Source organism: Abramis brama (assembly GCF_963993115.1).
Source record: "Abramis brama genome assembly, chromosome: 4".
Lineage (NCBI taxonomy): Eukaryota > Metazoa > Chordata > Actinopteri > Cypriniformes > Leuciscidae > Abramis > Abramis brama.
In genome coordinates, this window is record NC_139966.1 from 8,224,139 (window position 1) to 8,242,087 (window position 17,949).

At 41.2% G+C, this 17,949-nt stretch overlaps 3 protein-coding genes across 5 annotated transcripts in view; 1 reads left to right on the plus strand and 2 right to left on the minus strand.

Annotated features, from left to right (window-relative positions):
• Positions 1–12,946, plus strand: part of LOC311081607 (uncharacterized protein) — a 57,070-nt gene extending 44,124 nt beyond the window's left edge. For both annotated transcript variants that reach the window (XM_084112173.1, XM_084112172.1), the window contains exon 3: positions 10,929–12,946. In XM_084112173.1, coding sequence (XP_083968299.1) covers positions 10,929–12,571 — 1,643 coding nt within the window. In that variant the 3' untranslated portion in view covers positions 12,572–12,946. The remainder of the gene's footprint in view (positions 1–10,928) is intronic.
• LOC311081602 (protein NLRC3-like) overlaps positions 1–17,949 on the minus strand; it is a 649,618-nt gene that overhangs the window by 435,783 nt on the left and 195,886 nt on the right. The gene's annotated exons all lie outside the window — the stretch shown is intronic.
• LOC311081519 (uncharacterized protein) lies at positions 2,158–3,822 on the minus strand. Its single transcript, XM_084112070.1, has 2 exons — positions 3,450–3,822; positions 2,158–3,251 (listed from the first exon to the last, which is right to left on the minus strand). The coding sequence occupies exons 1-2, from the start codon at positions 3,514–3,516 to the stop codon at positions 2,452–2,454; spliced, it is 867 nt and encodes a 288-aa protein (XP_083968196.1). The 5' UTR covers positions 3,517–3,822; the 3' UTR covers positions 2,158–2,451.

Consider the following 17,949-nt stretch of genomic DNA (forward strand, 5'->3'; position numbering starts at 1 on the left):
ATCACAGTAGCTGCGTTTACATGGACACTTCTAATCGGATTGACGGCTCAATCGGACTAAAAAACCTTCATGTAAACACCTTAATCGATCTGATTGAGCTCAATCCGAATGAAATTTCGATCGGATTGAAAGGGGTGGTTTATCCCTTTTGTAATCCGATCGAGAGAACATGTAAACACTTGATCGGATTGAAAACCGAAACTGAAAGGACTGCGCATGTGCGATCGATGACGTTAAATAGCGTAATGACGTATGACGCGCGGAACGAGCTGTTTTTCCTGTTGAATAAAGTGTCATATTAATAAGTTTCCCGTCATTCTAAAATCCTCATTTCACTCGCGCGTCTGTGAAGTGAAGCAGGACAACGTCCCACCAGTCCTTGTTTTGGATTCTCATTCACAGACGTCTGGTTTTGGCCGCGGGGAGGGGTATTTTTACTGCGTGATCAATAAGCAGCACGGCAAAGCAGTTAATATGCTCTAAATTATGACCAGAGACGAATTAATATAACATCTGCTGTTTAAAACAAATACAGATCCAATAGAGGAGAATATTTATGCGCGAAAAAGTGGGAAACTCTGTATATTTGTGCAGTGTGCGCATGTCAAAACATCAGATCCGATTTGAAACTTGTGACATATAAACGCGCGCATCAACCCGATTACTTTATTGATCATTCATGTAAACACCTTGTTCGGATTCATCAATCGGATTGATTTCATTCCGATTGTGTCCATGTAAACGTAGCTAGTGTCTGTGAAAGGGGAAAAAGAGGAGTTTATTTTTATATTAAAGCAAAATTAACCTCTGTTAAAAAAGTAACTGTTCCCTTTCAAAAGGGAACTTGCACTGCTTCGATGATGCTATTTGGGAACGATGTTCTCTAGGCGCCTTTTTAATACTGAGTCGCACTAGTAGTGTCACAGGCTGTCGCCAGTTAAATTCTATTGCCGTGATTGTACAGCTTTTCAAACACCGGTTCACATGGAGGGTGTTCCCCATAGCGTCATCGATGCAGTGTCTCATTCCCTGTTCTCAGGGAACAGAGGTCGTAACCTAGACGTTTTTTATTACAACACAGTATGATGTTTTGACATTTCCCTATGTTGTACATACAAGGTGAAAAAGATGTACTGTTAAATGTACTATAAATGCATTATAAATGCATTAAAGTACATTTGTTTTGTACTAAAAACATACTTGAGTACATATTGAAAACATTTAATCGTAAGTCTTTTTCACCTGGTAAAAATGGAATTCTTTAACATGGCATGTAATGCTTAGTTCATATATTTTAACAGTAGACATTCAATATAAAATGTTAATGTAATTCAGAAAAGGAGTTAATAAAATATCTCTTGAACAACTGTGAAGTCTACATGGTATGTCACTGTATCACAGCAAAAAAGGGCAATTTAACTGTTTAACTGAAAAAGTATACCCAGCCAACAAGTATAATAATTATAATGCACAACAAATGCTAATCTTTATTTTTAGCATTAATGTTTTAGCCCCCTAATGTCAGCCCCCTTTGACTTTGAGAGTAAAAAAAAAAAAAAAAGTGCTGTACAGAAACACATACACTCTTCACCTCTGTTAAAAAGATTTAATGGAACACTCCACCGTTTTTTGAAATAGGGCTTATTCACCTTCTTTCCTACATTTAGATAGGTGGGCAAATGCTTTTTTGTCTCAGTGCATGCATTGTTTTAGTTTGATAGGGTCGGCGCTAGCTTAGCTTAGCATAATGAATGGAATCCTTTGTTGCCAGCTAGCATGTCCTGAGTAAAAGTAATATAAAAAATAAAAAAAAACACCTAATTACTTCTTGTGACCTGCGTATTCACAACGAGTACAAATAGCGATGCAGATTAACACTAGGCGATTTCCTAGGCAGATATTGACTTGGGACTATATCAGGGGGAAGCACAGGCAAAGCACTGCTACTTGGGCGCAGAGATATCACGTCAAAGTAGCAGTGCTTCGCCTGTGCTTCCCCCTAATATAGTCCTTAATATATAAGTCAATATCTGCCAAGGAAATCGCCTAGTGTTAATCTGCATCACTATTTGTACTCGTTGTGAATACGCAGGCCACAAGAAGTAATTAGGTGGGATTTTTATATTTTTTTTATTACTTTTACTCAGGACATGCTAGCTGGCAACAAAGGATTCCATTCATTATGCTAAGCTAAGCTAGCGCCGACCCTGTCAAACTAAAACAATGCATGCACTGTGACATTTACATACATTTACATTTAGTCATTTAGTAGACGCTTTTATCCAAAGCGACTTACAAATCAGGACTAAATTAAGCGAGTCATCATGAAGAGGCAAAAAACAACAACAACGCAAGAAGTGTTCAGAATACGAAGTTCAGGCATTATTCAGAGTAGCATAAGCATGATAAGTGGGGTTTTAAGGGAAAGGTTTTTTTTTTTTTTTTTTTTTTTTATGAGTTTAGGTGCTCATGGAAGAGATGGGTTTTCAGCTGTTTTTTGAATGTTGTCAGGGATTCAGCATTCCGGATGAGGGTGGGGAGAGTGTTCCACCAGCATGGAACTGTGAATGAGAATGATCTGGAAAGTGATTTTGTGGCTTTCTGTGATGGAACCACGAGACGTCGCTCGTTGATTGATCGTAGGCGTCTGGTGGGGATGTAGGCTCGTAGGAGTGAGTGAAAGTAGGAGGGAGCTGAGCGTGTGATAGATCTGTAAGCAAGCGTCAATGCCTTGAACTTGATGCGAGCAGCGAGAGGTAGCCAGTGCAGAGAGATGAACAGAGGAGTGACGTGGGCCCTCTTGGGCTCGTTGAAGACAAGACGAGCTGCAGCATTCTGGATCATCTGAAGAGGTTTGGTAGCACATGCTGGAAGTCCGGCCAGAAGAGCATTGCAGTAGTCAAGCCTAGAAATGACCAGGGCCTGGACGAGGAGTTGTGTTGCGTGCTCAGTTAGGAAAGGCCTGATCTTCCTGATGTTGTGCAGCGCAAACCTGCATGATCGAGCTGTCTTTGAAATGTGATCTGTGAAGGTCAGCTGGTCATCAAACGTTACTCCCAGATTTCTGACCGACCTTGATGGGGTGATTGATGATGAATCAAGCTGGATGGTGAAGTCGTGCTGTAGAGACGGATTGGCAGGGAGGACGAGCAGCTCAGTCTTTGCCAGGTTGAGCTGCAGGTGATGTTCCTTCATCCATGTGGAGATGTCTGCCAGACAGCTCGAGACCCGTGCAGCTACTGTGGGATCATCTGGTCGAAATGAGAGGAAGAGTTGTGTGTCATCAGCATAGCAGTGGTAGGAAAAACCGTGTGCCTGTATGATGTGTCCTAGTGATGTAGTGTAGATGGAGAAGAGGAGGGGACCGAGAACTGAACCCTGGGGAACCCCTGTGGTCAGTTGATGTGCTCTGGATACCTCGCCTCTCCATGCGACTTTGAAGGACCTACCTGTGAGATAGGATTCAAACCAGTCGAGTGAAGTTCCTGTGATGCCCAGTGATGAGAGGCTGGACATAAGGATCTGATGGTTCACGGTGTCGAAGGCAGCAGACAGATCAAGGAGAATGAGGAGTGAAGATTTGGAAGCAGCTTTTGCAATCCGTAGGGCTTCTGTGACCGACAGTAATGCAGTCTCAGTTGAATGCCCTTTCTTGAAGCCAGATTGGTTGACATCCAGCTGGTTGTTTAGAGACAAGAAGGATGTTACTTGGTTGAAAACAGCTCTTTCAAGTGTTTTTGCAATGAATGGTAGGAGAGAGATGGGTCTGTAATTCTCTACAAAAGATGTGTTTAGCGTTGGTTTTTTAAGCAGTGGAGTGACCCGAGCCTGCTTGAATGCGGTAGGGAAGGTGCCAGTATGGAGGGCTGGTAGAAGTGTGGGAGAGATGGCTTGTAGAAGGTGTGAGGGGATGGGGTCAAGAGGGCAGGTGGTAGGGTGACTGGAGAGGAGAAGTGTAGATACTTCTTCCTCTGTTAGCGGCAAAAAGGAGGACAGAGGGGTATTGGCTGTGGAAGGGGTCGGTCTGGGTTCCTGTGTGTGTGGAGCTGAGAATTGACTGCTGATAGTTGTTGTTTTGTTGGTGAAGAAGTTTGCAAAATCATCGGCAGTTAAGGTGGAGGAGGGTGGTGGTGGAGGTGGACAGAGGAGTGAGTTGAATGTCTTGAAGAGTAGTCGTGTGTTGGAGGAGCTGTTGATCTTGTTGTGGAAATATGAAGATTTTGCAGCATGAACATTTATAGAGAGATTTATACATACTCAGGTCAGATGAGTCTTTTGATTTGCGCCATTTCCTCTCTGCTGCCCTGAGTTCGGTCCGGTGTTCACGAAGAACCTCAGATAGCCAGGGGTTAGAAGGAGTAGCGCGTGCTGGCCTGGAGGAGAGAGGGCAGATTTTGTCTAGAGTAGAGGTTAGTGTGGAGCATAGGGTATCCGTTGCAGTATTCACATCCAGAGATGAGAATTGTGGGGGTGGGGGAAGAGAAATGACACGGCAGAGGAGAGATGGGAGGGGGAAAGTGAGCGTAGGTTTTGCCTGAGGGTGACTGGTGGTGGGGTTGGTGGCGCAGGGGTAGCGAGTTGTAGACTGAAGGTGATGAGGAAATGATCTGAAACATGGAGAGGCCTCACCAAAATGTTGTCTGTGATGCAGTTGCGTGTGTAAACCAGGTCCAGTTGGTTGCCTGATTTGTGAGTACCTGTGGTGATGTGTCGTTTGAGATCGAAGGAGGCTAGTAGAGAGGTGAAGTCTGTTGCATGTGGTTTTTCGAGATGAATGTTGAAGTCACCGAAGACTAGAAGTGGGGTGCCGTCCTCAGGGAAAGAGGACAGCAGCACATCCAGCTCCTCTACGAAGTTACCCAGCTGACCTGGGGGGCGATAAATTACTACAATATGGATCTTACTGGGAGTTGTAAGTGTGATAGCATGATATTCAAATGAATTGTTGTTGCATAGAGAAGAGAGCGCTGAGTATTTCCAATTGTTGGAAACGAGAAGCCCTGTCCCGCCACCCCTCCCAGACTGGCGAGGGGAGTGAGAAAAGGAGAAATTGCTAGAGAGAGCAGCGGGGGTTGCTGAGTCTTCAGGACGAATCCAGGTCTCAGTCAAGCCCAGGATACTGAGAGTAGAATGAGATGCAAAGGCTGGAATGAAGTCAGCTTTGTTGACTGCTGACTGACAATTCCATAGACCCACGGAAAGAGAGAGAGGAGTGTGTGAGGATGAGAGAATGGGACGCAGATTAGCAGTATCGCGCTGCCTTGTGCGCGTGATGAAAGGGCGTTGTCGAACGATAACAGGAATGTGTTGAAAACACATGCTGATTCGGGAGAAAGATAAGATAAGAAGTGGAAAGGGAAAAGGCGAATTTTAAGTGCCTTTCTGGTGTCCTTGCTCGGTGGAGTCGCGCAGGTAGAGTCGATGGTCTTTACCCGAGTCGGTCTTCACACGAGGAGACTGAACACGAGAGCTGAACGCTTCCGCTGACGCTTCCGCGACAGCGCGCAAAATACACATATATATACAGAAAAATGCTTTCACCGCTTGAGTGAGTACAGCTGTTTCGGTCTTGCAATTAAGTGGATAACGCGATAATGGGCCAACTTTCGCTTTGAAAGTGCTAGGAGCAGAGGCTTAAAGTGCAAATTAGACTTTAACAATAATAATTTTCACTCGCGGCTGCTTGTTTAATGTGGCAACGCGTCTAACTAAAATACACAATTATGTGAAGTTAAAAATATAAGGGAAGCTGAGAATCGAAGATGGGCTTACCTTGACTACAAAGCAACGCTGAAAATAACAAGAGAACAGAGTATTCCAGAAAACACACAGTTGCGCGTTCCAGTCGAGCCTCTTGTTGCTCGCTTGTCCTACGGGATTGAACTGAATCTCGTCTATTTAAAGGTTTTCTTACAGATGCTGTTTCGGTCTTGCAATTAAGTGGATAACGCGATAATGGGCCAACTTTCGCTTTGAAAGTGCTTGACTACAAAGCAACGCTGAAAATAACAAGAGAACAGAGTATTCCAGAAAACACACAGTTGCGCGTTCCAGTCGAGCCTCTTGTTGCTCGCTTGTCCTACGGGAGTGAACTGAATCTCGTCTATGTGACAAAAAAGCATTTGCCCACCTATCTAAATGTAGGAAAGAAGGTGAATAAGCCCTATTTCAAAAAACGGTGGAGTGTTCCTTTAAGGAAATTAGAAGTAGTGCAAAATATGGTAAGCCAGGACAAGTGACTTGCAGCTGTCCCAAAAAACAATTAAATAAACAGATTTTTACATGAATGAGCACAAATTAGACTAGGAAACTAGGAAAATATGTTGGGAATTTTTTTTTTTTTTGCAAAAAACTAAACAGTGAGCTATTTATTTATGCAAACAGCAACTAAAACTTACCAGTAACTTCTGATAGCAGTATCTTCATCTCTTCGAGTCTGATTCGACTTTGACTTGAAAAGCTTGGCTCTGATTGGTCAAATTGAATGTAGCTAAACTGAAAAAGACATGCTGTTACACCGAGTCAAAAATACGACTGGCAAAGTAAATGTAATACAAATCTTACCTAGAAACATAATGAGGTTCCAAATGTCACATGTCATGCAAACTTGAAGATGGGGAAAAAATAAAAACAACACTAACAGTTACGTTTTCTATTAACGTTAGATAAAAAATAAAAAAAAATCTAAATGCTGTCATGATCACTCAACCTTAAGTAATTGCAAAACATTTAAGAATTCCGTTAATCTTCGAAAGAAAAACTGAGATATCATAGGCTAATGAAACCTGAGAGATTTAACTTATGAATCGCGTGGTTTCCTCCAAATCCTCTAAAGAAACACGATCGCTCCAGTTTAAATTTAGACTTAATCTAAATTATTAGAAATCTAATCACATTCAAGGAACGCACAGCAAGCTCTGAGTGAGGTGTGAGCTCATTATTATCACAAGAACCATTCACAGCCGTTCAACAGCTCTGGAACCAATCAGGATTAGTCACGTGTGTTATTCGTATTTTTCAAATTTAAACAAGTACAACATATTTTTGGACAACATTTAAACATCTTTGGAAAATGTATCTATGATACATTTAAAATAATATGATGTTGATATCCTTGTGAGAATTTCAGTAGTAAAAACATATAATGTAATGGACAACAGCCTAGCCCTTTACAAGTATAGCCTACAAACAAGTAAAAGTGAACAACATTAATTTTAAGTGCTTATTGCAATGCTTAATAATAGTTGACAAATGTTTATAATACATTAGAAGTTGGTACATTATACAAAAATCTAAAATATTACAATCATAAAATCATAAATATTACAAATATATTGCAGTAGGCCTAAGTGTTTAAAGTACTTTAAACACACTAAAAGCTTAATCATTTTGCTATGTTCTTACACAAGTTACACAAATGTACTTTAAGTAAGAGCAACATAAGTATGTTTTCTTTAAATACACTAAAACTTCACACAAATGGTATGATTGTTTATATTTCTTAAAAATTTAACTAAGCGTATATTTATTACCAATGTACTTATTGTGCACTTTTTAGAAATACATTAAAAGTATGCTTGTGTTTAGCATATTTCTTAAAAGTATAATTAAGCATATATGTATTACCAATGTACCTTTAGTGCATTTGTTAGAAATATATTAAAAGTATGCTTGTGTTTAGCATATTTCTTAAAAGTATAATTAAGCATATATTTATTACCAATGTACTTGTAGTACATTTGTCAGAAATATATTAAAATTATGCTTGTGTTTAGCATATTTATTTAAAGTATAATTAAGCATATATTTATTACTAATGTACTTCTAGTATACTTTTTAGAAATATATTAAAATGCAATTTTAAAATTAAAATTCAATGTATTTTTAATGCACTTCAAATAAGCATGTTAGTAATGCAAATATATTATAAACATACTATTTGTATTTCAAGTATATTTTTAATACATTTAATACTACGTCTTTTTCACCTGGGATGCTTTCTGTCAGAAATTTGAAGTACAGATATTAAATACAAATCTTGTCAGCGCTTGGAGACTCTTGACTTTTCTTGGTTCAGACTTTTTCTCAGGACGGGTATCAGGGTAGCACGCATGTGAAACGTTACGCATGCAAAAGAGAACGTCTGCGCACATACGGAAAAATGTATTTTTAAAGCAAAATTAGTTTTTGTACGCTCAAAATATTTTCTTTTGCGAGATTTGCCAGACAAACATTTCTCTGCAAAACTCATTTAACACGTGTGCGAAATGCCATTTTGCGCACTCAAAATATGATCTTGCACATGCAGAATTGTGGCAGAAAAATAACAACAGGCAGGCAGCAAATGGTCAAGAGAACATAATCCAAACAAGGTCAAGAAACAGGTATATCAAACAGACAAACGCTCAGAAATGTAGGCTGTGGCAATACAAGACTTTGCACCGAACCTAGTGTTCTCATGGTTTAAATAGTTTGTGAAATGACTGACAGGTGTGAGCGTGATTAGTTAGGGTATATGAGGATTCTGGGAATTGTAGTCTGTGGTTTAATACTCAGGAAAGGGTGACCTCCGGTGGCCAATGGAAAGATTTTCTGGGGTGGCACTCGTGACAGAAACCCCCCGCCCACAACCAATACCCACTACCCACCCCCAGCCAGAGGATGCCTCCTGACGCGAGGGTGCATTCGACGCCAGGGTCTTCCACGGGGTTGAGGGGCAGGTCTCTGGATGAGTCCTATGGAATTATGTGTTAAGTGTGTGTTTGTGGATGTCCTCTGCATTGACCCAGGACCTCTTCCGTGCCATACCGCTCACAGTCAACCAGATATTGCAGTCATCAACCCTGACGTCTGGAGTCAAGAAGATCTCGCACTTGGTATGGCTCCTCGTCATCCACGATTATGGGTAGTGGGCTCTGGATATCGCCCTCTTCCCTCGGGCCCCCGACAGGTTTCAGCAGAGAAACATAAAAAGTGGGAGAAACACATAGGGTTGCACAATTAATCGCATTTCTAATCGCGATTATGTAATCGTTCAAAGCCGCAATAAAAAAAAATTCCCCAAAAAAGTCCACTTACATTATTCAATGTGCTTAAGAGGTGTGTTTAGAGGATGTTACATTGCGAGAGGCGAATCACGACTACTTCAGAGAACCCAGCACAGTAGAAACTACCAGTGACGTACAGTAAGTGTACGCTGAAATAAAAAGTCTCTCGACTCAGAAACAGAAGTCTCTCGAAACAGACTTTCCTGTCCTCTCAGCCGTTATACTGTGCTCGTAGAACGCACTCTTCAATTGCACGCGCAAATGAGGTGACGCACGTTGTATATCGCTTCACTGAAGACAGTTTTGAGCATATTCAGCCTAGGGGAAGGAAGTGGCTCCAGTCTGGTTGATTGATTGATTGATTTGAAAGCCTGATTGATTCTGTTGGCAGTACGTTCTCAGAAAAGTTCTTGGTTTAAACATTCAGTTTGGCCATTAGACTGTGGGTGGTACCCTGAACTGGGGCTTAAATTTACATTGAGTAAAGAGGCGTGTGGTTTTAATATGAAGAATACCAACTTGCAGGATAATGTCGGTGGTGGTGCTTCGAACATGACTGGTCCCCAGGGGGCATCCATCAAACGCTGCCACTGTCAAGGGAGATTCACAGGGGATTAGTGGGGTATTAGTAGGGTATCTCGCACAGTCGGGCTAGGCCTTCATCAATAAAACTGCCTGCTACCCCAGAGTCAAGAAGGGCCTTGCTAATGATAGCATTTGTGGAAAAGGTTATCTTTAATGGTACTTCCATACATGAGGTAGAATAACTGGGAAGAATGAATGTACTCACCCTGGGAGTATTCTGCTGTGGTAGTCAAGACAGGCAGTTCGCTCTCAGATACCCCGCTTGGCCACAGTACAGGCACAGATGTTCTCTTATGTGGAGTTCTCGTTCTTCAGTGGATAGGTGCCATACCTCCGACCTGCATCGGTTCAGGGTCATCTTTACGGGGAGTTGCTTGACTGAATGGATGAGAGAGTCGGTCTGGCCTTCTGGAGCAACTGAGATTGTCAATTCAGGTTGCTAGCGCGATGAATTGATCCTGTGTTCTCCCCACATTGCGACAGGCTAATTCAGATTGAACCTCATCATTTAAACCTTTCTGTAAAAGGGGTCATCCACCCACACCATCTGAGCAGTAAGAGTACGAAATGTTAGTGCATACTCTGAAGCAGTGTTTTCCCCCTGTATGAGAGAGAGGAGCTGATCCCCGACACTCTTTCCTCCCTCGGGGTGTTCAAAAACTTCTCATAACCGTTGAATGAATTTTTTCAAGGAGGTGAGACATAAGCCCTGATTAGACCAGACGACAGTTTCCCAATCCAAAGCTTTTCCAGTTAAAGGGGACATATCATGAAAATCTGACTTTTTCTGTGTTTAAGTGCTATAATCAGGTCCCTGGTGCATCTACCAACCCTGAAAACGTAAAAAGTGACAACCCAGTAACTTAGTTTTGTAAGCCGATCAGATTTCGCTCCCCTTCCGACATAAGAAGAGGATCTTATTATAATATTATCGCCCCTTAATCTGCACGTTTCCACCCACACCGACCACCATTTGATTTTCACAGGCAACAACAGTGCAACCAGGTCTAACGTCTGATCTGCAGGATCCCAACACAAATGTGTGCAGTGCAGTGCTCTACTGTGGGTTTTTATGAGGGGGGTAGTACTTTGGATGTGTGTGTCCTAAAGAAAGTTAAGAATTAGCAGAATTAATAAGAGGCTCTCACATTACAGATTGCAACTTTACTCAGTTGTTTAGTGGGCATAGGATCTAGAATATGTTGTTGGATTAAATGTTTTAGATGTCTAAATGTTTTTATGTCTGTTACTTTGTGCCATTAAACTAGTGTTAACTCGTTTTTGTTTTTACCCTAGACCTGATGGCTCTGAAAGAAGAGAGTCAAGAACTGAAAGAAGAGAGTCAAGAACTGAATGAAATTGAAGAGAAATGTCATGATTTCATGACTAGTGACACATCCTGTAGTAACTCACAGACTCATAAAACAGAAACTAGAAATCTCCAGATAAGAACTCACTCTGGAGAGAAGCCTTTGACCTGCCAACAGTGTGGAAAGAATTTCAATCGAAAAGACAGCCTTAAAATCCACTTGAAAATCCACACTGGAGAGAAGCCTTTCACCTGCAAACTGTGTGGGAAGAGTTTCTCACTAAAAGGAAATCTTAAGACTCACATGATAGTTCACACTAGAGAGAAGCCATTCACATGCTCTCAGTGTGGAAAGAGTTTTACACAGAAAAAATCCCTTACAGTCCACATGAGAATTCACACTAGAGAGAAGCCTTTTGCCTGCAAACAGTGTGGAAAGAGTTTTTCACTACAAGGAAATCTTAAAACTCACATGCGAATTCACACTGGAGAGAAGCCTTTCGTATGCTCTGAGTGTGGAAATAGTTTTAAACATAAAAGAGACCTTAATGCCCACATGAGAAATCACACTGGGAAGAAGCCTTACACCTGCAAACTGTGTGGGAAGACTTTCTCACTACAAGGAACTCTTAAAACTCACATGCGAATTCACACTGGAGAGAAGCCTTTCATATGCTCTCAGTGTGGACACAGTTTTAAACAGAAAAGAGACCTTAATGCCCACATGAAAGTACACACTGGAGAGAAGCCTTTCACCTGCAAACAGTGTGGGAAGACTTTCACACTAAAAGAAAGTTTTAAGACTCACATGACAATTCACACAGGAGAGAAGCCGTTTGTTTGTGATCAGTGTGGAAAGAGTTTCAGACGTAAAGCACACCTTAATCATCACATGAAGATTCACTCAGGAGAGAAATGTTTTATATGTCATCAGTGCGAAAGGAGTTTCTCAGACATGAATCACCTTGAGAATCATGTAAAAATTCACATCGGAGAGAAGCCTTACATGTGTCATCAGTGTGGACAGAGTTTCACAAACAGAGCAAACCTTGAAGATCACATGAGAATTCACACTGGAGAAAAGCCTTTCACTTGCCCTCAGTGTGGAAAGAGCTTCACGATTAAAGGAGACCTTAATATTCATATGAGAGTTCACACTGGAGAGAAGCCTTACAAGTGTTTTCAGTGTGAGAAGAGTTTCACAGACAGAAATCACCTTAAAAATCATGTAAAGATTCATATCGGAGAGAAGCCTTTCATGTGCCATGACTGTGGAAAGAGTTTCACATACAGAGCACACCTTGAGTATCACTTAAGAGTTCACACTGGAGAAAAGCCTTTCACCTGCCCTCAATGTGGAAGGAGCTTCACAGTTAAAGGAAACCTTAAGCTGCACATGAGAGTTCACACTGGAGAGAAGCCTTACAAGTGTCTTCAGTGTAAAAAGAGTTTCACAATTAAAGGAAACCTTAATATTCACATGAGAGTTCACACTGGAGAGAAGCCTTACAAGTGTCTTCAGTGTGATATGAGTTTCCCATATCACATAAGCCTGAAACATCATTTACAAACTCATTCTGGAAAGAAAATGATGTGTGACGAGGTTGAGAAAAAGGAGGAATTTCAATAATAATCTGCACATTCACTCTGAAGAAAGACAATTCAATTGTGATCAATGCAATAAAAACATACTCACAATTACATATGAAAAGTCATGTAAATGTGAGACCCTGTTTGTGTTTTTTGTTAAAGAGTACGGCAATAGAAAATGTATTTCTGTTTGAAGTCAAGGTTACTTTCACACTGCACCCCCTTTAACAAGGTGAATTAGAAAACTGATGGTTCTTGAAGATGGTTAAATTGACTCTTTCCATAGCTTCATTCCTCTGTTTCTTTTTCAGTTTCTTTCACTTTGCATTTTACCCATGTGTGTATGAGTGATTAGTGTGTATGTCTTTGTTTAGACTCGTTATGTGTTCATGATTTAGTTAATAAAACTTAAACACACTACATGTGAGTATTTGATTCTGATATACTGTTTGCAAATCAAAGTCACAACAATTCCTGATCTCGCTACATGCTGTAGTAGTCATAGACAGTAAAAGAAATGGACACAGCGACCCCATTGGATTCAACAGAGAAAAGTGAAGTCAATTAGAAGCTCTCACTTCCTGATGGCTGACCATACTGCGCAGACTCACACTGAGCTTGACGACGTAGATGTGACGTGAGCAACCCGTCTGTCTTCTAGTAGCTGTGCCGAGAGAAATCTGAATCATTCCCTTCCGAAACTTGCAGAGACGGAGAGTGTGAGGAGGAGCTGTCCATGAGCTAGGAGCAGGAGAAACTTTTGCTAAGTATTCTGATTAATTACTTTCTCATTTTGCCTCCACATCCCCCCGATTGCCCGCAAGCTTCTCCTCCTGTCCATACGGTAATCTCTCTACTGTGCGACAGAGAGTCGCGTGGTTATGACGCAATCGTTAGCCTATTTTTACAAAAACGGCTTCTACGGGGCCATAACGTAAGATAGAAGGTAATGGAGCCTTTTATACAATTTCGTGTTTATTTAGAAATAAATAATGGAAAAATGGAGTCTTTAAACGCCTCAGATGTAAAGTTATTTGCTGTCAAAGTGACGCCAAAATGAATGGGAGTCAATGAAATGCTAACAGGAGGTGATGGTCTGCTAATCAATGGCGGCGCCCGGGGAAGCTTCAATGTTTTCCGGAACATTGCCCACCTGGTAGTAGTACTGTACACCGTATGAACGTTATTTTTTAGTGGCCACGAAAATAACCTTTCTGAGAATTGATAGACAATTAATACTGAAGGTTTGCTGGGCGGACAGGTTAATTGATTGTAACCTTATAATAATTGATTGTAATATTAATTCTGCATATAGCTAACCCTTACAACAACTGACTACTATTTCCTCTTTGTGCCAATTCACATAATTCTTAAATCAATATTTGAAAACATTAGGTCATTCACAATTTTAAATAATCTCAACTTTAATTCTTATTTCTCATAAATATTAAGGAAGTAATATTTATCTCCAGTTATAAAGTTTTCAAAAGAGGTGGGTCTGGATACATTTTGCTTTATGTTTAAAGAATTCTGCAAGAATTAATATATAGTTTATTCTCCTTAATATTTCCAAATAAAACATGTTTATTTTCTTAGCCTCCCTGGTTTGATGGTCTGTAATGTGGAGCGTAGCTTAGGGTGACCATATTTTAGTTTTCAGAAAACATGACGGGGCGTGGTTGATGGGCGGGGCGTGGTTAAGGGGTGGGGGCGTGGCTGGGGGTGAATGCATCAAAAAATAATTGACAAATGCATTCACAACCTTGTTGTGACATAGGCCACAACCTATGTTATTGTACTTTAATACATAAAGGAATACATCCTTTCCATTCAATGTTTGGCCCGCAAAAATAGAATACTAAAAGGTTTAGCTTTTAACACCTTTTACATGATGACACTATTTCTTTTCATTGCCATAAGCATAGGTTAAAAATCTACTGCTAAAATAAAAAATCTTCTACACTATTTAAGTAAAAAAAATATAGAAAAAAATTCAATCCTCCTGTTGTTCTCTTGTAGCCTATACTTTCTTTATGTGGGCTTCTAGGTCGCTAGCACCTGTATTTGACACTGACACGTGCGTGCCAGCTTTGCTGTTCATGCATTCTGCTTTACACGGATCCCGATCGAAATGAAAACGCAGAAATTTTCTCTGTAAATCATCTGTGAATTTACATTTGGCCTTTTTTTTACGCTACTTACATCTTACCTCGCACTTGACCGCAAACTGAAGCGTCGAGTCACGCTTCTAAAATTCTTTGAACGTAAAGTCCGCTTACTTTGATTTGATTGGTCAATGTCAGAATATTTGAAATGACAAGCAGTGACAGACCAATGAGGCTGAGATGAACACACACCTCTGTTTTCTGATGTTCTCTCTGCTTGCCGCTGCGGAATCGGATTGAGGAACGCGCTGATTATAACAAGACGGGGCGAAGCCGAAGCCGGTTTCATATGTTTTGTGTGCAAAGGCCAGCGTATATTTAAAGTACACGCGGCCCAATGAAAAATAATGAAAACCAGGACATTTTCATCACTTTATAAAAAACAGACAGGACGGCCAGGACAGGACGTGAAAACAGGACATGTCCTGGGAAAACAGGACGGTTGGTCACCCTAGCGTAGCTAGGCTTCCTCTCACGTTCTGCTGAAGGTGTCTCCACTCATGGAGCTCTGTATAGAGAGTCGTGCTGAAGTTGCCAGGCTCTCTGTGGGCCTCCTTGGCTAAATGCCTTTAGGGTGGAGTGTTCTTAGGCCTTCTCTCGATTTAGAGAGTATTCCTGCTGTGGCCTCCACTCCCTAGCCTGGTTCTACCAGACTCTCGTACATTTCATTTGTACAGAGAGTCTGGCCTCTCTCCATTGAGAAACGTTTACTTCCTTGTAGGCGGGTTCTCTGTTAAAGTTCAAAACTATTGGATCTGCCCAGAGTCACTCAGGATCTGCCATAGCCAATCGCTAACGTGTGGTCGTAACGTAATGTCATGCGCCGAAACCGGCCGGAAACAACAAGTCCGAATGATCAGAGGATTATGTTTAGAATAAGATGTCTGTCTTTTATAAAGTTAATAAAGCGACGAGAATACTTTTTGTGCGCAAAAACAAACAAAAATAACGACTTTATTCCACTATTCATTTCCTTCTCTCTGTGCCTCGAGTCTTTTTACGTAGTTTGATAGAGCATCGCGTCTGTGTTGTACGTCACACTATTGGCCGACGCCAGTCATGTGTGTGATCACATCAACGTCATCGTTCTCAGCCACTCCCTCTGTTCGCTGATTGGTCCTACAAAAAATTGATTTCTGGAAACCTAAGAATATACAGCAGTCCCAGACGTAGTACTGAAGGAAAATGAAATTGAGCGGAAGTGCGTAGGAGGGCGCAGCCAGGCTATCCACTCCCCATATCTCCGCTTTGATATCAGTATCAGGTTTCTTAGTCTCCCTTTAAGCTGACAGCATTCCACATTTTTAGATACATAAATCTTGATAAGTAGTTCTTAGCACTGAACGTGGCTGGGCTTCCTCTCACTTTTGAGAGTTGTCCTGCTGAGGCCTCTGTTCTCAGAGCTCCATCTGCATGTCAGCTTCAGCAGCGGGAAGACTCGGACCAGGCCCAGGACCTCTCCCCCTCTGCTGCCCCGGTCTTTAATATCTCCACCCAGAACCGCTTTTCTCCTCTTTGCGATACAGAACGCAACACTGTAGTAATCGGGTGTCGTCCATGACGTCCACAATACCTCAGCTAAAGGTAAGGTGCACAGTCACTGTTTCCTGGTGCTTGTGTTCTCGATGTCACTGCGCAGATACCCGAGACCCTGAATGGTGATGCGAGCATTATAGCTTTCGTGCTGCATATAGGGGTGAAGGACATCAGGCTGCGGCAGATGGAGATTCTGAAGAGGGACTTGAGGAGCCTGTTCGAGGCGATACGCAGCACAAGGATCATCATGTCCGGACTGCTTCCCACATACCGACGAGTACATGAAAAATTTAGTAGATTAAAGACCTGGGTGTTATACTCGATTGCAACCTGTCTTTTGAAAATCATATTTCATATGTTACAAAAACAGCCTTTTTCCACCTTAGAAACATTGCTAAGCTACGTAATATGCTATCAGTTTCTGATGCAGAAAAGTTAGTTCATGCATTCATGACCTCGAGACTAGATTACTGTAATGCTTTATTAGCCGGTTGTCCTGCATCCTCAATAAACAAGCTACAGTTAGTCCAAAATGCCGCCGCTAGAGTTCTTACTAGATCAAGAAAATATGATCATATAACACCGATTTTATCATCACTGCATTGGTTACCTATAAAGTTCCGTATTAATTATAAGGTATTGCTAAGTTATAAAGCCCTAAACGGCTTAGCTCCAGTCTATTTAACGGATCTTCTATCGCCCTATAATCCATCGCGCTCTTTAAGATCACTAAATTCAAGGCTTTTGGTCATTCCTAGGATATCCAGAACCACCAAAGGAGGGAGAGCATTTTCACATTTAGCTCCAAAACTCTGGAGTAGTCTTCCTGATACTGTTCATTGCTCAGACTCGCTCTCCCAATTTAAAACTAGATTAAAGTCACATCTCTTCAGCCAGGCATTCATATAATATTTTTAATCTTACAGTTCAAACTACAATCCGGCCTCTAGTTCATAAATGCCGGAGGAGAACTGGCCCCCGACTGAGCCTGGGTTCTCCCAAGGTTTTTTTTTCTCCATTAGGTCACCTGATGGAGTTTTAGGACACCATTAGGTCACTTGATGGAGTTTTTCGGTTCCTTGCCACTGTTGCCTTTGGCTTGCTCAGTTGGGGATATTTTGGGGATATTTAATTTAATTCTATCAATCAATAAATTCCACTAGAAACAAACCTTGTTGTATTATTTTAATTTAATACTGTGAAGCTGCTTTGATACAATCTGTATTGTGAAAAGCACTATACAAATATACTTGACTTGACTTGACTATAACCTAACCTTTTACAGTTTTGGATAAAATAGGCCTACATTTTTTGCATAATTTTTGCTTAAAAATAAAGAATTAGGTCTTACTGATGGCATTTAATGGTCAAAATATTATTAATAAATATTTGAATATTAATATTAATAAACAAACGAACTTCGAATATGATTTTTGGGCAAAAATCAAAGCCCTAATCCATACCCCAACAATGAGTGATGAGTGCCAGTGCCATGACAATGAGTTGAGCTGTGCCATCTCCAAGAGCCATCTTTCACCAGGCAAACTGCATCCGTTACCCATTTCACAGCACCCGTGGTCATACCTAGGAGTGGACTTTGCCACAGACCTACATTGTTTGACAGATTCTCTATGTCTTGTCATCTAATTCCTCTAAAGCACTGCCCTCAAACTCCAGTTCAAGTTCCTGGAGGGCCACAGCTCAACACTGTGGCCCT

What these genes read in the sequence shown, in the direction of transcription:
- LOC311081519 (XM_084112070.1), bottom strand. Translation starts at nt 3,516, where the DNA reads ATGTCCAGCCTCTCATCACTGGGCATCACAGGAACTTCACTCGACTGG. An exon ending in GTTTGAATCCTATCTCACAG is followed by an intron (nt 3,252 to 3,449) that starts GTAGGTCCTTCA and finishes CATTTCGACCAG; the next exon opens with ATGATCCCACAGTAGCTGCA.